Genomic DNA, 22,001 nt, shown 5'->3' with positions numbered 1-22,001 from the left:
CAGGGAGCAACAGGGAATACAAGATGTCCTAAGACCTTACCACCTCACTACCCTTCTTCTGTCCCAGCCCCAAAGGCGCTCTCCCTCTCCAGTGTGCAGCTCAGACATCTTCTCAGACCCCATACTGCATGGTGAGCAGAATACAAAGCGACAGACGTAGCCTGTCCTACCCGACTGAGAAGCACTTTGTAACCCAAAGCACACTGCTCAAAGCCACTTGCCCAACATCCATCACAAGAAATACTTTTGTAATGAATGTGGCTGTGAAGGAGGCTCTGAGAGGATTTGGTGTTTTCTTCAGCACTTCGTTTTCATTCCCTAGCAAACAGAGGAAAATTGTTTCTTTTTTACTAAGCAGAGAAGCTGCTAATATTAAAAACAAAACTGAATCTCTTACTGAGACATTTTCTTTGCTTTTTTTTTTTTTTAACAGGAGCATCTTGTGAACCAAGACAAACATGTGAGGTTTGGTTTGTGACCAGTAAAAACACATATTCTAAACATCAGTGGACTGCAAGTATCCCTAACTTTTGCTACTGGTCTCAAAGTATTTATATAGGACTTCAGCTTGATTCTATTATATTTTTTACTTAGAATAAGAGACTAAAACTGACCAACACAAACCTCCCACTTAGAAGACCCACTGTAAAATATACAAAGTAAAAAAAACCAAGGAACAAAACAGCTCCTGCAAAAGAAATTTGAAGCATTTTCTATATTCCCTTCTCTCATGTGTGGCTGCACATTTGTGATTTTAAGTGGACGAATCTTTCAGACTGGGATGACTTTACAGAAAAATCCATGTCTTGTGCCTTTCCTACGGACACTTGATGCAAACAACCTAAAAAGCCCAAATGCACACCATCTATAAACATCCAGTTGGAAGCATCAAAGCAACAAAAATCACCTTTTCTAAGTGATGAATTTGATAATCTCAACAATATCTCATTAGTAAACTGTCTGTGGCAGAAAGTATATTGGCCTACGAGACCACACAGCACCTTACACATTTTTGTAATCACTCTATTATAAATAATAATGAACTATAATAGCTTAGAGTTTTTTCCAATCTAAAATATATATGACAAACTCAAACAAAAACATAGGGTTACATGCAAGTATATTTGTCATAGTGGTTGTGATGGGTGTACTACACTTTCTGGAATGGTCTAACATATACAACTTCTGCACAAGAGCATGCAAAACAGCCACAGCAAAACAGAACACAGTATTAAGGCCTGCTTAAGATAAGGAGCTGGAGATCATATCATAATGAGACCATTTCTACAAATACAAAGTAATTTAGTTAGTGAGCACGCAGGGGATTCAAAGCTAAAACAACAGAATGAGAGATCCTCTGCTCTCCCAAGCTCCGTAGTGTGTGGTTTTCTCCCTGCTCCCATGCATGGTGAATGGTAAATGACAACCCCTCTCTGCCTTGGAGAGTGTCTATACTGCAGAAAACAGCATATTGTAAGGACAGTTAAGCTAAATTTCAGAGAGGCTGTAAAAGTTGCAGCAGCAGTGTAGCAGAGTGACCCACACTGCATTTTGCCCAGTCTGGCTCCAGGACCCAAGCTAGACATTTAACTACTTAGTATACCTTTACACCTCAGCTCACTCAGTATTAATTTGATGGTCTGATAACACTATAGCTTGCAATACTTAAAATTACAAAAGACTGTAGACAAGATCTTAGAAAACTAAATGAGGGGTGCATTTTCTGTTTACCAGTATCTGCATGAAACCAATTTTATTTTTTTTCAGATGCCAATATATGCATCAGAAAAAGAAAATAAATTTAAAAAAAATAATAAATTCTAGTTTCCACCTGAAAGCAAATGCTCCCACTGTGGACTCAACTTCTCCTAACTGAAGGCTTCTGTTTATCCTCTTATGATTATACTGAAGTAGGCTGGTAGTTGTAAACAGTAAGCAAAAAATATAAATCAAATGCAAAGATACTCACGGCTAATGTGAAAAATAACATTTAGCACATTTATTCTAAACCAAAGCACTTCTAAAAAAGATTTTATTCTGTGTTATAAACTTACATGATGGGAGGTGTTAGGTGCCATATCATCAGTTTTAGGTTTACATGACTATTTGTCATCACAGCCTCTTGTGTCTCTGAACTGGATCTGCTCTAGTAACAGTAATGGACCAACTCAGTGAGAACACTCTGGTTTTTATAACAATGCCTATAAACTCAAGATTCTGCAATTTTATCACAAAAATATTGATCTATACATTAATAATTTAAGTATAAACCATATTTTTACACATATTATTTAGAAATCTACTATACTTGAATTCTCAAATCCAGAAGTTTTTTGCATTTTGTTTTCTGAAGAAATTTTCAAAAGTGTTCCATTAGCCCACTTTATGCTTTGAATTTTGTAAAGAAAGATACTGAGCTCAAGAATATGCTAGTAGTAATTATTTAAGTACAGCACCATCTTTCTGGAGGGGGGAAAAAAAATAAAGACGTCTTCAATACTACCCCCATGCCCCCCAAAATGTTCATCATAATTTTTGTTTGCTATTTCTTCACTTTTAAACATGTTTCCTACTGCAATCTCTTCAGCCCTATTTCTTTGTTGAAATATATACAATTAACACTGCAAGGTCATCCCACTAGAGAACTAATACTTGAATACCACCTACAGTATCAAGCCAGCCTGTACTGAAACCTATTGGATCACAGTGTCATTAACCTAAAAGTCAAAGGTCCATCCGGGATAACTGTCTTCTTTCCCCAGCTTGGAGTTCCGTTCGCAGTGTGCCAGAACATAGTGACCCCAAAAGATCACTGCAGTGTATTTCCTGTTGTTTGTCCAAAAAAGAGACTGTCCTGAAACCCTGCAACTACACACAGCTCCCAACAGTAGCTAGAGGAGAACAAACAGTGCCACCTTGCAGAAGTAATTTCTCTACCAAGCTTCCGATCTTGCCAAAAAGCAACTGCTGGAGGACAAAGCTGCATCAAAACCAAACTCCAACAAACAAAACAAACCTCAATAGCAAATGATTCTTTAAAAAGTTTTCTTTTCAAAAGCTCATTTTCCCTGCTCCCCCCAACACTTCAATATGCATTAGGATCAGTGAAATTATGCCAAAAGGGACAGTATGCTCCATTCAAACAAAACTTTAGTGTTAGCAGTATCCAACATAAACTTTGTGACTTTGCACGACATTCTTCTACAAAATAAAATCAAGCCATTTGCCAGCAATAACCTATAGACTGATGTGGTATTAAGAGAAACTTGGAGGTTTCAGCTGGGAGACAAACCCTCAACCAACCACTAATTGCTTTTTATGGTGTGACTCATAGTTTAGTAATTTCCCAGAATTTAATCACAGGGCACCCAGAAAGATCAATTAAAGAACAGGCTCAGAATTTTTTATAGTCCTGTGTGAGACAGGGGAAGGCAATGACCTCAGCAGCTTTGCCACAGAATTTTATGAATGAACAAAGAAAGGATTTAAAAGATAACTAACTTTGTGTTTCCTTGCAGACCCTTTCATTGTTTTTACAAAGGAGTGAGTTTTCAATTTTTCCTTCATTTTAAGGATTGTGTGTTGAAGCTACTGTTTATTTTACAACTTCATTTACACATCACCATTCTGTGTGTGACTTGAAGTGCTCCATTATTTTTTGCTATATCTTCTTTTGTATCTCTCTCAATAAAAAAGGAGGGGAGGAAACAGAGTAGGAATAAATTCCTTTAGATTCTTGAACAAGAATCATATCATGTTATCAGAATGGATAGTACAGAATTCCTCTTCACAACCACCCACCTCCCCAAAAATTATCATCCTTCTTAAAATGGACCTTACAACTTTTAATGCAAAGAAAATTATAATGCTATTTTGGACACAAAATTCTAGGATTTCCCTTGTCTCTTCATTCATTTTCAAGCATCTTTATCCCCATAACTTAACAAAATAAAACCTGTGTTATTCCCCCTTTCTGCTTTTTACTATCAATTTTTTTCATAAAGTGAATGAAAATAATAGTAAAATGCTGAAAACTTTTTTCTCAGTTCTGAAAAGGTTTTGCACAAACTTACCTAATCTGATAGGTCTTACTTGTTAATGTTGTTCTTCTGTGCAAATGTATAGAATATAATCCAGACAAGTACTGCACAGCTGTGATGAAAACCTCATTCCCTGCTTTTCTGGCTTTTGTTCTGCAAAAAGCTCTTCTTCACTGAGAGCTTTCAAAAGAGGAGATTTAACTTATTTTCCTGGCCAAGTTACATGAAACATGATTATACTGAAATGGTCTGAAAAAGTGAGGATTGCTGCAGATCTACTAAGCCGTTATGGTTATTTCAAATATTATTTAAATAGGAAAAACGCTAAATGCATCACTTTGGTTTCTCTTACAACAACAAACACCACCAAACTGTCAAGCATGTTACATGTGAAAACAAGATAAAAGAAGAATGAAAGAGGATATTTTGTGGGCTTACATGTTCTCTTAAAAAATACACAGACGCTCAAGTTGGTGTTTTACACCTGAGTTTCTTAATGTCTTCAGAGCACAGTTTATCTATTTAATAGGCACGTATTCGGATTCACTGTCTTTTTACTGACTTTGATGATGATAATGATCACTTCATGACAAAAGATGGAAAGTTATGGTATGGGAGAGTGGATTGGGAAGAGATTTTGTATCAATGAAGTTGCTGCTAATATTTCACAAGATTCAGAAGCCCGTTACAAGACACTGTCATACAACTCAGCACAAGAAGACTTTCAGTATCTTGAAATTCTCCTAATTCCTCAGATGAGAGCAATGACTACATGGATGGATGCTAGGAGGGCACTGAGGACTGTAGTAGCTCCATTTTGCAAGAATAATCAAACATTATTGAAGAATATTGGATATTTGAAGGAAAAGAAGGATAGCAAAAAGGCACTGATAGCCAAGTGCACTTGGGTGTAGGAAAACCAGATTCAGGTCTCTGCTCTGAATTAGAACAGGATGTTAACAAATCTGCTAGTGAGGAGGAGGATGTGTTTTAAAGTTCCCCACTTCATCCAGAGGCAGAACAGAAGCATTCGAGTAATGAGAAACCGCACACCTAGCTCTGCATCTGCACCAACAGCTTCATTTTCAAGAGTTCACAGCTCCCTCTAAATCATATTTAGACCAAAGCTTAAATGTTAATTATGGAGCATGTGCATAATAATTTTCTGCTTCCTTCTCTCTGAGAGTAATGGGAATGCTTTTAAATGCCTTTTGTTTGGTTTCTTATGGACTTACTTGGTTTCTTAATATATTACAGGGCACTTCCTGCACTGCTAACAGAAGCAAATTTCCCACTGCTAGTGGGAGTTTTCCCTAAGTAAGGCCAGCAGATTTGATCCCAGGGGAGTGAACTGATCTTCAGGCTTAGCTACCCTGAAGATCAAGCAGAAAGCAAAACAGACATCATTCTTGTTTAGAATTTGCTACTATATTGTATTCTTCTCAGCCACATCATCCAACAAAAAAACCTAGGAAATGTTTTGCTGCAATAATCCTTTCAATTAAGGCTCCCATTACAGTGAAACAGCTGCTCACTACAATACATCTTTGTCATGGAACTATTTATTTCCCAGAAAACATTTCTTTAGTTAAGACAGATGCAATAAACCAGATCCACGGAAATAGCAGAAATCAAAGCAGTGAGCAAAATCTGACCAGTTAAATATCCTGAACTGAAAAAGGGGTGCTTTGTATGAGGGCACAATTTATTCCTCTGTGTTGACAAAAAAGCCCACTCAATTTAAAGTATGTCTGGTGTCTCACTCTCAACATAATGTCTGAGCTACAACTGGAATATCAGGATAAGCCCTCACATGTACATCATTAGAAAGAAAAAATAAAACACTCCAAAAACTTCTGTCCTCCAGCTAATCAGTGTGTTCATGTGGACCTATAAAAGCCTTTTGGAAGGCCTGCATAATAAATATTTGATGGATAACCTCTTACTTATTGAGTTAGATGCTGCTCTTGGCATGTAAAGACAAACAGATCAGCATCTTGTTACTGCCTCCTGCTCCACACATACATGCTCACACCCCCCCTCCCAAGCCTGCTGAATGCTATTTGTTTATTTTACTAATAAGTCCAACTCACATTAACTGTCACTCAAATATAAACAACAGTTACAAAAAGCATTATCATTAATAATTTAATACAAGCTGTGTGAGAGCTTGCAAATGAGCAGTTTTCTTGCTGAAAACTCAGTCCCTGCAATTGCAACTCCACGCAGCTTGCCTACGTTTCAGACAATGGCGACAACAGGAGGAGGGGACATTTTTCTTTCACCTACATGTTCCAACGATTTGAAAGTGTTCTTGTCAATTGTGCCTCTGTTGGTGACCAGTTACTGCTACGGAAACCAGGGAAATTAGGAGAATCACCTTCCAGTCAGATGACAGATAGACTACAAGGTGTCCTAAAGGCAGAAGACCCTAAGAACCAGCATTATCCCTACAGTTGGACTCTATGATCTTAAATGTCTGTTCAAACCTAAATGACAAGACCAGCTCTGTATTCCTGTCTTCAGGCATGAGGTCCAATCCAGTATTCATTCTTTGCCCATAAAGGCCTGACAAGTCCTCAGGCTGAATGTAGTACCACATCTATACAAATTACAAAGATACTTGTCTAGACATAGTTGAAGATGCCAGGGCCTGTATCATTGCAGCAGTAAATGATTTCTCAGAACGATCAGAAATACAACTGGTGAACTGTCAAGACTTTGTTGCCTGGTTCTCCTTTAACTCTTAAATCCTTTGTAAAAAAAAGTAGTTCATAAACAGTATCTATGTGTTGTGTCCTCCTAGTGTCTTGTTCATTCACTTAGAAGGGTAGTTCTGTGCTCATGAAAGGAAAAAAGCACTAAGTGACCAAAAAAACAGATCTGTTAAATCACACAGGAGAAAGCAAGGTAGATTGCTTCGAGAGAAGAGAAGAAAAATACAAGGCTGCAGTACTCTTATAAAGGAAATTGTCTTTGAGGCTCACTATGACATGAAAGTACAGTGCTGATCTATGAAAAATAAGCATCAATCTAGACTTCTACTTGAGGCTTTCCAAATTCCTCGGGATTCAGACTCTGAATTCAAATGTGTTATAGACACAAGCATCCACAGGAAGTCAGGCTTAGCTATGAAATCCGATAAAAGAGGTCTAGTATCTACCAATTACTGTGCTATAAACCAGTATTATTTTCTGTCATAATACTCTCCTGTCAAAAGGTGTACATACTCATCCATATGAGAGGATGAAATTCAGAATAAAAGAAAATAAAACCCATGCTCAGCACTCAACTTGAGGAACGAATCAGGTACCTTGCTTCCCTACCAGAACCTTTTTGAAATAAGATGAGGTAGTGTGAGAAGGAAAAACACAGGAAAAAAAGAAAAATAAATTATGTATGAATTTTAAAGAAATAGTGTTTACCTCTATGGACAAATTTGTGGTACTACCAGAGAGTAATTAATAGGAAAAAAAAATGGTGCTAAGAACTGCAATGAGGAAAAAATGCTAATGTCATCACCCGCCTTGCTGGCTAATACTGTCCAAGGCTCACTTCTTACTGCTTCTTCAGACATCATCTAGTGTGGTAGATGATGGACATGACTTACTGTAATGTGACTGCCTTCAAACAAGGCAACAGCAGTGGAGTGAACATGAACAGCTGCACTGCTTTTAAAAAATTGCACAATGATTTTATTGGAATTCCTCTCACATACAGGTCAGTCATAATAATAAAAACACATACCTAATAGTTTAATGGTTTTTTGTAGACTTCCTTTATGACAGCATAGTAAAATATGGTTGTGTAACACACAGTGGTATTAGAAATAAGAATAGGGAGACCCAAAATGTGTTTTATATTCTTCCAACTCTTTTATTTTCCAAATCTAAACATAATCCTCCAAGGCAACTTGCACTTCTTCTGACTCTTGAACTCTTGAAAACAGTTCAAATTACCACAGTAATGTTCCAAAGCCTTCCAACATTGCCCATAATCTTAACCAAATCACCAGGAAGCTTCAAGCCAGCAACTGTTCATTTGGCTGTTCATTCTATGTAAAATAACCCAATAACCCTCCTGAAATTACTTCACGCATGGACAGAAAACCTCTGCAAACCATCTGACTCTTACCTTTTACATACAGGTTTGCCGGAGACATTGAGCAAATTATTTGGATAATATGGGTTTGGAGGCATTGGTTGGGTTATTCTACTTTCCACCCTCACAGGATGTATTCTGGTTCATAAAAGAATCCCATCCCACTTTGAAATTAGATGGTTCTTAAGGCTCACTGTGTTTATTGGAAGCTGAAACCTAGAAAACAATCAATGGTGCACCATGCATACACAGTCTCTAGATGTTGTGCCAGTATCCTCATTTAACACAGAAAGTCCTTCTCCTCCTCAAATATCCCCCAATCCAAATCCAAAACAATTATTTCCCTTTTCAGAATGACAAAGTAGGAAAGTTATTTTAAGATAAATCAAACGTGCTGCTTCTTTCTTACTTGTGTGCATTAGCATCCTTCTTTGTTTGAGTCACCACACAGTCCTTATCAGGACTCAGTCTGAATTGACCTTATCAAAGTATTATCTAGGTTGTTTAGCATAACCTCATTTTAGAACAGATATTTTCATTTAATTCTTTCTTTTTCCAGTTGCCTCATGATATTTATTTACTCTTCTCTTACAAATATATTCCAAAATTTGAAAAATACAAGTTCACAGGAGTACATATGCAAGAGCATTTCCCCCTTTTTTTCCGTGTTTGAGCTAGTATTTTCATTCTTCAAGCTAGGGTATCAAACTCACTTTTAGGAGGGAGACAGTCTTTAAAACTTTAGCATTTGAACTATTTGAGTCTTACTTCTTCCTCACATACAATAGTTTTTCTTCTTCCAACCTCCTTCCCAGCAGGCACTTTAGCCTTTGTCTCTGTGTTTAACAGTATTGTCCTGATTCAAAACTGAAGCACACAGTCCTGTCTCTAAAATCTGGGGCATACACAGATGATATTTAATTCCTACTTCAACCCTATTACCTGCCATGCTCTTTATTACTTTATATTTATATGGATAAACACATTTTTATTCCTTGTTTCAGTTTCCTTTGCAGAGTTTAACTATGCTTGACTTCTAGCAAATTCTATTTCATCTAAACACTTTTTGACCTCTTAAGATAATTCCCCTTCTGCTCATTCCTTGCAAACTCTCTGTTTATTATTAATTTTATTTGTGGGAGTTGTTAGTTAGCAAGTTAGGTCTGGAGTTCACCCCTAAAAGCCACCAGTGCTTAAGATGGGAGTTGCAGAAAGATTGTTGCATTTTTAACTAGGAAATGTCACCACATCCAAATGCCTGAGGCTCTTCAGTCACTATCCAGTTTCCCTAAGCTTATGTTGCACTTCAGGTTAAGAAAACATTAAAGATTTTTTTTTTGTTAATTTTGGATCACAAGAATAGTGATGACTAATTCTCTCTGACGTCCTTAGTCCCTCCAAACCCAATTTTAAAATAACACTGGTTCTTCACAAGTCAGTAATTGTTAAAGAAGTTGTTTACCTTAGGGAAAGAGTTGGCTGTATGTTTATTAGGATCATTCATCCTCTGATTTGTAGTAGAACATAACAATTGCGTGTTGATTTTCTCCTCTAGTATTATCTGAATCCGGTCAGATCTTATCAACCTCTTACCTCCTTCCTGAAATGTAATTTTGACTTCTAAATTACTCTACTCTAGATGTAGATTTAATAATATGCCTCCAATTTCTCTACAGCCTGCTTACTGATTTACAGAGCTAAGAAGCCACAGCACTGTAAACATTCAAGTCCCTTTTATATCTACATCATACAGCTTCCGACAGAGCTCGATCGAGACATCGGAGAATCGTCACAACGAGACTTTGCTACACCAAGGACTCATCTATCCCTGCTGCAAGGAAAACAGGGTGGGAGAAAGGGCGTGGCTTGGATGGAAGGTCATGCTTACTGCTGTGCCGTGTAGGCAGAGCAGCAGAAGGGAGGTGAGTGTTGGATCTCACACTATTGCGCTCCTAGCAGCCAGCCTGGCTCTCCAAAGCACTGTCACAGCTACAGCAGAGAGCAGAAGGGTGCTCAAGGAAACTATCTCCTTTGTCAATGTCTAAAAGCTGAGCCTGCTTCCAATACATCTCCAAAAAAGAAGAAAAACTATAAGATTTACAACCAACAATCAATTTCCATTACAAGCCCTTGACATCAGGACTCCTCTGCACTCAGAGGTGTATTCCAAATGTGGATTCTGAAATGCAAACAAATAATGCACATAAAATTAAAAAATTATGCCAACAAACAAACAAAAAAAACCAAGAACAACAAAAAGGACCCTAAGACTTCTCAATCATTTACATATGAAACACTCTAAAAAAAAAAAAAAGAAAAGCAATTTAACTCAGAAATTTATTCTTCAGGAAGAAGAGAATAGATTCTTAAAATTTGGCTCACTGGCATTACCAGCAACACCCTCTTTCCATCAAAATCTGTGTCCTATCTAATCAGTATTAGGATTGTAAGACTACATGACACATATTCAATCATATTCTACAGTCAAAGATGCTGCTATTTTTATATGATTTTCTAAAATGCATTTTCATAATTTCATTATTTAATTCAATTTAAAAACATGCCACAAGGTTCATTCTGAGTTTAAAATCCTCTCACAACCACAGCAAGCCCACGTCAGATCCCAAATCTGAGAATGTGAGAACAGAGAACACTCAGGAAAGCACTCTTGTCAGTGCTCTACTTCACAGCTGGGTCTAAAGCACACTTCCTGCCCTTGTCTCACTCCAGCTCATGGCAGAAATTTCTTCTGACACTTTATTGATGTTAAATAGGGGGACTGCTAGCTCATAGCAAACTCCTCTAATCTACTATATTGTTTCTAGATTAGACTTCTATTTCTGCACTTTCACCTTCCAAATATAACAATATTAAAAGTTTTATTTTGTATGTACTTCCTGGAAAGGAAGAAAATTGACTAATTTTTAATTATTTTAAAAAAGAAGAATACAAAGAACAGCTAGAAAAGTAATCCTCACAAGCCACAAAATGTAAAATTTTTACTATTTATGTGTTGCATATAGCTTAATGAATGGGGGGGGGGCAATAAGGAAGTTTTCAAAGTTACTGCCAAGAAAAATAATTCCTTATCTTTGTCTCTAAATTACTTCTCCATGAAATAAATTTGCATTTACCTGTACCTTGGGATAAAAAGGAAGCTTTGTTTTGGCTCTAGTTCTTTAGTCACTGCTAGAGTTAAATTAAACAATGTTAATTAAACTATGACAAATTAGTTTAAAGCTAACTGTCACCAGGGCAGGGGGATAGGCTTGGGATCAACTTAAAACATTAAAATAACTAAAGAAATCACTTCCAGATCAAACCAAAACTGATTTTTTCCCCCAAAACAAAAGTTATTCAATACATGAGGAGAAATATTGCTTTAAAATAAATTCAGTAATACAAAATCTATTGCAGGTATAAATTTGCTCAGTTCTACAATTAAAACGGTTTGTAATAGCACCAACCCTCCTTAAAAAGGCTTTTTTCCCCCTCATATAATTTAGGATTTCCACTACCATCCAAAAAAAAATCCACACCAAAAAACCCACTCCAGTCTAATTGCAAAGACCTGATTTCAAAACCCTCCGAAGAATTTTTGTCCTCTGTACCGAGAAACACTACCCTTCTTTATATTTGAATCTTTCTAAAGAGCAATATAGTTGATAACTGTACCAAAAAAAAAGCCTCTATCAATTACTTAATTGCAAGTTAAAATAATTTTCTCCTCCTGACTTCTGCATTCTTGCCACAGCTCTGTTGGCTTTGTTTGCAAGTCTTCAATAAACATACTGCTGAGTTTCTGCCATACCCAGGTCCAAAAACATTGCCAACACTCATAATACAGAATAATGAAAATGAGTGGCACCTCATCTAATCAACCACCTACCGTGAATCCCTGCTTACAAATGATTCCCTGGAAGCCAAAAAGTAAAACAGCCCAGAAACTGGACTCTACATTCTCAGAGTGGAATATCCCACCTGGGAACAGCATTACAAGCAGTAAAAAAGGCACAGGTGTTTTTTTATCATACACAACAGCTTAAGACAGGTACAATATTCGTGTACCCAACACTCTCAGTGCAATGTTTCTTGAGAGATCACTTTCCCTTACTTGGAGGAGTTTTTAATTCATTTCATAAGAAACCATGAAAACAAGTCTTTCCAAAATCAAAATCTGTATTTCCAACCTACCAACTCACTATTTATGCATATAATTTAAGAAAAACAGGGTGTTTAAAAGCCCCAAATTAGCTACATGATTTGTGTTTTTCATCAAATCCTAGTAATAACATTGTTGGGTGGTGAAAATTATTACAGCTAGCTGAAATGGAAAAGATCAAAAATGTTAAGAATCTTTTTCACAGCTTTGAAACAGAGAAAGACGTAATATTGCATAATAGCAGGCATGAAGGACTACTCCAATGTATCTGTTAGTGTACACATTAGGATGTTATATTTTTTAAATGTTTCAATTTTTTTTATACAACTTAAGTAAGACACTTGCCACCCCTAAGATGGTTTTAAACAGGACTAATGAGGGAGAGGAATTCTGTTAAACTCTCAAAATCAGTGATTTGGTTCGCTTGGTTTGGGTTTTTTAAGTTATTTTCAAGTGATTTCTACATATAAATCTTGGGTAGCAGTTCATTCTGAAGCAACACTCAGGAAATTTTGAAAAGCTAAAACTGAATCTTTGTCAGAGCAGAAGATTCAGTAATATAGAAAATACTTTTTTTTTTTTTTACTGTAACCTCTCAACCATAAATATTTCAGTGCAAGATTTTACAATTAAGAGGTTAACCATCTTTTTTCTCTTTCATGAGTATCACATAAAAATACTCACTTAAGCTCCTTTTTTGTTCAGAAGTCTTAATACCTCACAGTGTAGATGAGGTCTAAAATTATGTTTCTAATGTAATATTTTTGGACTCAGTGGAGGCTTAAATGGTCAACTCTGAGCACTATCATGAGAATCCTACTTCTATTCAGTAAATATATAAGTTTACCCAATTTTTTATCTTGAACATCTGAATTAGATATCCAAAGGCAGATGCTTAAATTTAGTGTGAAACTCATGGAAGTGAGTGCAGCTGAGTGTAAAAAGATTGCTAGTAAAAGAAATGCATTATAGAACGGATGAATGTACACAGGAATATTGTTTGCATAGGAAAGCCAAAATAATATTTGTATAATTTTTTTACCAAATTCACTTAGATCAATACTCCCCTGAAAACTCTTCAGCTATATTTGGTGATCCAAAGTTGTTAGTGTAACCCTCTGCATCTTGCAATTCTATGTAGATTATTGCAAATCACAAGCCCTTTAATACCTGAAAAACAAATTCCACTCTTCTATTTACCATGGTTTCAACGAAACTCAAAATAATGCTCAATTAACAATTATTTGGATTATTGATCCTCATTTTATCAATCTACACATTTTTAAAACATCATTTTTACTGATCTGAGTGCTGTGCCAAGTTCATTTTTTTCAACAGAGGTACAAATTTTGTCATGGTATATCTTAACTCAGAAGCAATCCCATTCTTTTTGCCTTTAACATAAGCAGACTCAGAAAAATCTAGTCCATATGTGAAATTAACTGATTCCCCCCTCATTTTTTTTTTTACTTGCATTGTTACTGGCTACAGTCTTATTAGTCAGAAATTATAAAATTAAACACAGTAAAGTCAAAACTAACTAAATGTAAGTTCACATCTGCTAGAGAAAAAGAAAAAAGGCACAAAAACCAGTTATTCAGTACTTTTAAATGAACCATTGACAGGACAAATCTATGTTTTAGTATTTCTATAAAAACATCATGTGCAAGCCTTTATTAAGGATGGGGACGTAATTACAGTAAAAGTTAGACACAAAGCAGAAACCATCACTAATATAACAGTCTCACAATCAAAGAAGTCAGAAACTAACCTATTGCGCAGTTCACTGCATATTTGTCATATCTGGAGAACTAGGTTACTGATTTTAGAGATAATTCATATAGAAAAATGCTAAGATCACATGGCTTCACAACACATGCAAAGAGGTATATGCCTCAAAAGCAGTTCCCATTAGCAACCCTTGGAAAATTGGCCCAGTCAAGTTTTAAATTACTCCTGTAGACCAGAAATGTTATTTGCAATTCATGCTTTTTTCACAGTTCTTTCATGCAGAGTAGCATATTTTGCTGTTTAATCAGATTTGTAAACTCTGATTTCGAGGATTATAAATAATAGAGCTGAACAAAAGAGTTGGTCAAGTACATTTTTGTCTGCACATAAAAGCTCTGCAATATATTTTTCCTTGTTCAGCCAGCTTCATGGACAGTTTAGCAGCATTTCTGCAAACAACATATTCAGCTACATTTTAAATAATTCAGCATTTCAGTTCTAACTGAAGATGTTTCCTAGACTTCAAAAGACGTTGATTTTTTACCTGTCAGTTAAAACTGTCTTAAAACAAACATATGGCACATAGGCAAAGACACAGACAGTGCTTTATATCCCATGTTTAAGGATTAATAGTACTTTATCTTAGTAATTACACTTTTTAAGAAGATTAAATATTTAAGGGGGGAAAAGGGCAAAAAATATTACTCATTAAGCTTTAAACACCATCTGAACTATTACAATGAGTATAATAATTTTCCCTGATGTTTCTAACCTTTTTAAGTTTCTGACCAAATTTAAATTAATCTAGACTGACATCATCCATTCCAGATTACTTTCTAATTCTATAGCCTGCTGGAGAGAAGTTTCATAAGTTCAGTAACTGGAAAGTGCAAGGTGGTAAACTGAAAAAACAGATGAAAGTTCAAGAGAGAGGAATGTTGGTCAGAGATTGTGACTGAGGAGTTGAGTGAGTCAGGAGATAACGAGGAAAGGAAAGCTTAGTGGAAGGAGACCAGAAAACTCAAAAGAATAAAAAGACTTAATTGAAAGAAGTAAGATTTCAGGGAAAAAAACCCCAACAACTTGAATAAAACAGAAAGAGAATAGAAGATTCAAAAATACTATTTGAGTGACAGAAATTAAAGGGGGGGAAATACAAGTAAAATATATAAACATATTGGGTTTTGTTGTTTGGGTTTTTTTTAAATAAACTTTGTTTCACTAAACTTTTGACTCTGTTTTACTGGTGGTTTGGCTGGTTTTAGCTAAAATAGTTAAAGATTTCCCCTTTCTTCTCCATCCTCTGGACATTAAAAAAAAAGAAATCCCTCAACACTTTCTAGAAAGATACACCTACACACACACACAATTAAAACAGGTGACAGTGGCAAAATTTTTACACTCAGAAATACTGAATTTATGTAAGAAATTAATTCTCACAGACACATCATAACATGATATTCAGAAGAAGTGTAATGCAATATGACACATAACATGGGGAAACTACCCAAAGTCCTAAGAAAACATTTTCCTCTGATGAAACATTGCTGCCATCAGTGATGCAAACTAGATGACTCTGAAATCACACAGGAATTAGACTTAAATCAAATAGACTTTTTTAGACTCTAAAAGAAGATAAATAGGATGTCTCGCCATTGTCACTCTTGGCATCTAGAAAATAGTTCTGTTTATCCTGTCAATCACTTCTCCTGGCATGCACAGAAAGGGCAGCAAAAGTAGAACACACAAAACCAACAGGGTAATTGCATAGTATCTGAGAAGCTGCAAGCAAATTCCCAGTGAGTGCTTCTCTCTCAACTACTATGTTCAGCACTTTTAAGAGAAACTTAACCTCACAGCTGGACTGATGTTCCATTCTTACACTGTCTTTGTAACTTACCCCTATAAAAATGACAGACAGCCTTACTTAGAGTGGGATTTCCCACCTTTTATGCTTACTTTATTTATTTTTCAGGTCCGTTTTTCCTGGCTCCACTAGATACTTACACAATCAACGTAAACTAAGCCCACTCAATTGGTATGGATCCTTGCCAAAAGACAGTGAATTAGTTTAGAGTGACTCGTAGAAACTGCATGAAAAATGGTTGGGGAAGCAGAGTGTAGGAAATAAGGCATAAAATACAAATGCTAATCCAGCCTTTACCACTTCCGTACTGTAATACTTTGTGAAGACGGTTTCTTCACCAAGGGGTGAGAGATTTGAATCTTACAGCTAACAGCCCAGATCTCAAAAGCATCCTAATTCTCATCTGATTCCTTGCCTTGTTTTATAGCTCTGTCAAGATACTTCAACTGCAATTCATGAAGACTCCCAATAAATATTATTAAGGAATAATTAAGATCTATCTCACTACAAGCAATTTCTGAAAAACTTTGATTGATTTATAATCTTTATCCTATTTAATAATAGTACCCTTGTACAATTTTCTGCACTTCTTTTCCATTACCTTAGGTGTCAAGGTGGCCTTCTATGATGGGTGATGGCAGCAGTTGACAACAGACCAATAGATGTCATCTATCTAGACTTTTGTATGGTCTGACATGACATCCTATCTCCAAATTAGAGAGACATGGATTTGATGAATGGACTATTCAGTGGATAGGGAATTGGCTGGATGGATGCAGCCAGAGAGTTGCGATCAATGGCTCTATGTCCAGGTGGCGAGTAGTGTCCCTCAAGGTTCTGCTTTGGGACCAGTGCTCTTCAATATCTTCATACAGTAACACAGACAGTGAGATCGAGTTCACTCTCAGCAAGTTTGCAGATGACACCAAGCTGAGCGGTGCAGTTGACACAACAGGAGGAAGAAGTGCCATCCAGTGGGACCTGGACAAGTTTGAGAAGTGGGCCTAAGAGAACATCGTGAGGTACAAGTGCAAGATGCTGCACCTGGGTTAGGGCAATCCCACACATGAACACACACTGGAAGAGGAACTCCTTGGGAGCAGCCCTGCCAAGAAGTACCTGGAGGTTCTTACGGATGAAAAGCTGGACATGAAGCAACAGTGTGTGCTTGCAGCCTACAAAACCAATTGCATCCTGGGCTGCATCAAATGCATTCTGGCGAGCAGGTCAAGGGAGGCGATTCTGCCCCTCTACTCCACTATGGCGATACCCCACATGGAGTGTTGCATCCAGCTCTTACCTGGTCCTTAGCACAGGAAAGACATGGACCTGTTAGACAGGGTCCAGAGGAGGGCCATGAAGGTGATCAGAACACCTGTCCTATGAAGACAGGCTGAGAAAGTTAGGGCTGTTCTCTTCCTTGAGAAGAGAAGGCTCCAGGAAGACCTCATTGCAGCCTTTGAGCACCTTAAGAGGGCTTTTAAAAACGAGGCATTATAAAAAGGAGGGATGGCTTCAGGAGGGTTCTGAAAGCTCATTTTTCATGCAGACCATGTCAATATTCTAGGTGAAATAATGCCATAAAAAGGAACTCCTATTAGCACTATCAGACAGTCCTGATACACTTTGGGGTGAGAATGTATCGTGGTTGGAAGTCCTTCAGCACCAAAACCAGCATATTGTAAAACTACACTGTAAGGAAATTTACAGTATTTATTACAAGTTAGATCACGTAATGAAGGGAAAATGTTTAGGACTTCACCTTGTACTACACCAAGTCTTTTGCATGCACTGTGTCCATGATAGATTCTGAAGAATGAAGCAATGAACATCTTACCTTGCATCGTTGTTTTTGTGGGTTCTGAAAACAGAGGAATGAGCAGGAGGTAGATGAGGTAGACAAAGGAGAGCCCATTGTAACGGAAAGCACAGGCTGCAAGAGAAAAGAAAAAGAACATATTGCTTAATCAGTCTGACATAATCAAATTCAATAGCACAAAGCATTTCCCATTTGAGTTTACTATTTACCTTGCCAACTTTTTGCCACTTATTTTAACAATTTTTACACAAGTATTTAAATTTATGCCTTCAATAAATCATAGAATCACAGAATGGGTAATGTTGGAAGGGACCACAGTGGATCATTTGGTCCAACCTCCCTGATCAAGCAGGGTCATCCCAGAGCACACTGCGCAGGAGTGTGTCCAGACACTTGAGTATCTTCAGTGAGGGAGACTCCACAACCTCTCTGGGCTCCATCCCAGTGTGTGGTCACCTGCAGAATAAAGAAGTTCTTCCTCGTATTCAGGTGGAACTTTCTATGCATCATTTTCTGACCATTGCATTTTGTCTTATTGCTTGGCATCACCAAGAAGAGCCTTCCCTTCAGATACTTAGATACACAGATGAGGTCCCCTCAGACATCTCTCCTTGAGGCTCAACAGACCCAAACCTCTCTGAGAGATGCCCCAGTCCTTTGATAATCAATCTTTGTTGCCCTTCACTGGACCTGCTCCAGGAGATTCATGTCTCTCTTATACTGAGGAGCCCAGAACTAGACACATCACTCCAGATACAGCCACACCAGGGCTGAGTAAAGGGGCAGGATCACCTCCCTCGACCTGCTGGCAATGCACTTCCTAATGCAGCATTGGACTTCTTGGCCACAAGGGCACACTGCTGGCTCATGGACAGTTTGTTATATACCAGGATCCCCAGGTCCTTCTCCACAGAGCTGCTTTGCAGCAGATCAGCCCCCAGTCTGTACTGGTACATGGGGTCAATTCTTCCCCAATTGAAGGATGCTGCATTTGACTTTGTTGAACTTTGGAGAGTTCTTCTCTGCCCATCTCTCCAAACTGTTGGGGTCCTTCTGAATGGAATCATAGGATATCCTGAGTTAGCAAGGACCCGAAGGATCATCAAAAGTCCAACTCTCAACCCTACACAGGACAGCTCCAAGAATCACATCATGTGCCTGAGAGCATTGTCCAAATGCTTCTTGAACTCTGTCAGGCTTGGTGCTGTGACCACTTTCCTGGGGAGCCTGTTCCAGTGCCTGACCACACTCTGGGTGAAGAACTTTTTCCTAATATCTATTCTAAACCTCCCCTGACACAGCTTCATGCCATTTCCTTGTGTCCTGTCACTGGTCACCACAGAAAAGAGATCAGTGCCTGCCCCCTGCTTCCCATCACTAGGAAGCTGTAGACTGCTGTGAAGTCTCCCCTCAGTCTCCTCTTCTCCAGGCTGAACAAACCAAGTGACATCAGCTGCTTCTCATATGGCTTCCCCTCTAGACTCTTCACTATCTTTGTAGCCCTCCTTTGGATGCTTTCTAATAGCTTTATATCTTTCTTATACTGTGATGCCTAAAATTGCACACAGGACTCGAGGTGAGGCCGCAGCAGCACAGAGGACAATCACCCTCTCTACTCTATGTAATTTTCTTTAAATTATACAAACTTCTGAAGTATTTTAACAGTAATACATATTTTAAGTTTAGAAAAAGATGCATTCAAGTTAGAAAGACTTTGTCCAGAATGAAGGACAAGTTAGCTGTTACTTACACATTTTACTTTCCTCATACATAAACTCATTCAGTCATTCTCCACAAAAATATATAGGGATGCATAAATCAATATTTAATAGTTGCCTTTAAGAAGCCACAATCTGGTTCATTATATTACAAATAAAGATTATCAGTAGTAATTAAGAAATATAAAGTAGGTTCAGATTACAAATTATAGATTGCCTGTTATCCTTAAAATAATGTCTTTAAATAATTACAGAGGTCTCTGAATTTTACGGTCATCCAATTATTTGCTCTTACATAGTTCTATTACTGAAAAGATTGTGAACTACCAATCAAAAAGGAACAGCAACTTGCAACTGGTGCTATGCGAATTTTTCTAAAGAATTAAATTATTCTGTTAATTTTCCCTACTATTTCCTTTTCTATTTTTAAAATTTAGTGTGAGTGTATTTTTCTGAAACTAGCCACGTCAGCAGGCCATTACAACAAGTACAATATTGCTACACCCCAGGCTCACCTCTTCAAAGAATGTCATGCATATTCTGTACTGAAAGAAGAGTAAATGGACTTCCATGCAGATTAAAAAAAAAAAAGACAAAATAATCTGCAATTCCACTGTGCAGCAGATGTTGAAATATAAGACTCACCACATTCAATTGTTCCTAAGAGATAAGCCAACTGCTAAGGAGGCAGTAGATGAATTAGCCTTTACATTTATTTACTCATGGAATGTTACTCATATCAATTAAGTCTTCTCAGCTATATCAAAACAACTTGGTTTTGGAGGACGGATACAGCCTTAGTCCTACCAGAAACATGTATTCCAAAAGAGAAGAAGTTTTTTCAGTCACCACTTCTTGAAATTTCATGGAGACTATATTGAGAATGAGTTAACAAATTAAGCATTAATCAGTCCTCATCCTCATCACATCTGTCCACTTTAATTCTAAATTTAAAACTGCAAAGTCTCTCAATTAACAAATCCATGCAATAGCTACAATTTTCCCAGGTTACCTCAATAGCCTTGACAGAGAAACTCTGGATATACACTTCACATCTACAGCTTGGTCAAGAAATATGTGAAATTTATGGATTCCTGGCAAGAAGAAAGGATAAGGAGCATCTATGCTGCACTTCTAAGTTGATATGATTCTGCCATGAGCCTTAAAAAGAAAAATCTATCAAGGACTACAGAATCCATCGAAGCTTAACAGAGGGTTTTTCAGAGTGAAATCCAAAATCTTAAGAGCAGCTTCTTATTCTTACAGAGCCTGTAAGAATTGCTCCTGTCACTTACTAAATTTTCTTAATAGCCACAGCCTTTAAGAAGACTTAAACTGAAGACTTACATCTACACTTGTAACTATAAAAAACCTCCAAGGTAAAGTAAATAGGACCTATCCCACTGGGAATTCTGTAAGCAATTATCAGAGCTTTAAAGTGAATGTACTTGAGAAGAGAGAGTCAGCCCTGCTATTATGAACCTACTCTCAGGGTGCTCTGCAGAGGAGCACAGGATGTACAATGACCATTAGTGGCCTTCTTGAAAAGAATGTCATTAAAGAGGAAAGAGGACACTCCTGAGATCAGGACAAATCCATAAATCAAACTTTTTTTTTTTTCCAAAGTTTAATTTGGAGTGGGAAAAAAATTTTGGCATTCATAAGAAAAGGTACAGTAGTGGTTTAAGGCTGATCTACAGTCTGAAGGCTTTTCCATTTCAATGGAAAGGATCAATGTTTTCAGTCATTCTGGTAGCAGAATAATATCCTATTATCCAGTTATTCCAGGGATTGTGTCGATCAGATTTTAATCATGTTAAACAGCTTACCTGATTTCAGTGCAATATTATACACATTTTCTTCTTTCTTCAGAACTGAGCTTGCTACACTTCTTGTAGAGCACCTAGCACTTAGCTTCTCAGCACAAAGAAAACAGCAGCTGTGTGCTTTAGATACCCTTCTTTATTAGTCGGATATCACTGAATGTCTCCCTAACAAATCTATGTCAAATATTTAGAATCTCTATTTAAAAGCATCCTCCAGCAAAATAGCAACCTTGGCTAGACATTGCCTGGAAAACCTGTATTTATTGTAAGCAGTTGCAAAAGCACCAGCAATATGTTTCTCAGAATTAATACATTAAAACATTCCAAACTTAGCTGCAAAATTTGTACTATTCCCTACTGCAACCATTCCAATATTTTCGTTTTGTGTTTATCTCCATTTGTCTAGTACATCTTGCTGGAGATATCAGTGGCTTATAAAGTTAATGTACAAGAGCAAAGAGCCATGACTGAATATATTTTTAGCAAGATAAAAAATTAGAAAACAGCAGCCGCACTGCATTTACATATTTACACTGCATTACATCGTTATTTGTCAAACATATGTATTCCTAAGTTCTGACACTCAAAACTACCTAGAACAAATTGCAGAGCATAAAATCAGCTTCAGTTTGTCACTTGATATAACAACAAAGGATGATCAAAAAAAACTAATGCACTCATCCTCTGCACTCCCTCTGGCATTCACAGAGGTCTCCTTTTGCAAAAGAAGCTGTATA

The 22,001-nt window shown here is 37.2% G+C and overlaps 1 protein-coding gene across 1 annotated transcript in view; it reads right to left on the bottom strand.

Moving 5' to 3' along the window:
• Positions 1 to 22,001, bottom strand: part of PIEZO2 (piezo type mechanosensitive ion channel component 2) — a 298,797-nt gene that overhangs the window by 228,997 nt on the left and 47,799 nt on the right. The window contains exon 2 of the mRNA XM_017819591.1: positions 17,739 to 17,834. Within this exon, the coding sequence (XP_017675080.1) occupies positions 17,739 to 17,834 (96 nt within the window). The remainder of the gene's footprint in view (positions 1 to 17,738; positions 17,835 to 22,001) is intronic.

This window comes from Lepidothrix coronata, unplaced genomic scaffold (assembly GCF_001604755.1).
Source record: "Lepidothrix coronata isolate B3197 unplaced genomic scaffold, Lepidothrix_coronata-1.0 Scaffold75, whole genome shotgun sequence".
NCBI lineage: Eukaryota > Metazoa > Chordata > Aves > Passeriformes > Pipridae > Lepidothrix > Lepidothrix coronata.
The sequence above is the reverse complement of the archived record's forward strand: the minus strand, read 5'-3'. Positions and strand labels throughout refer to the sequence as shown.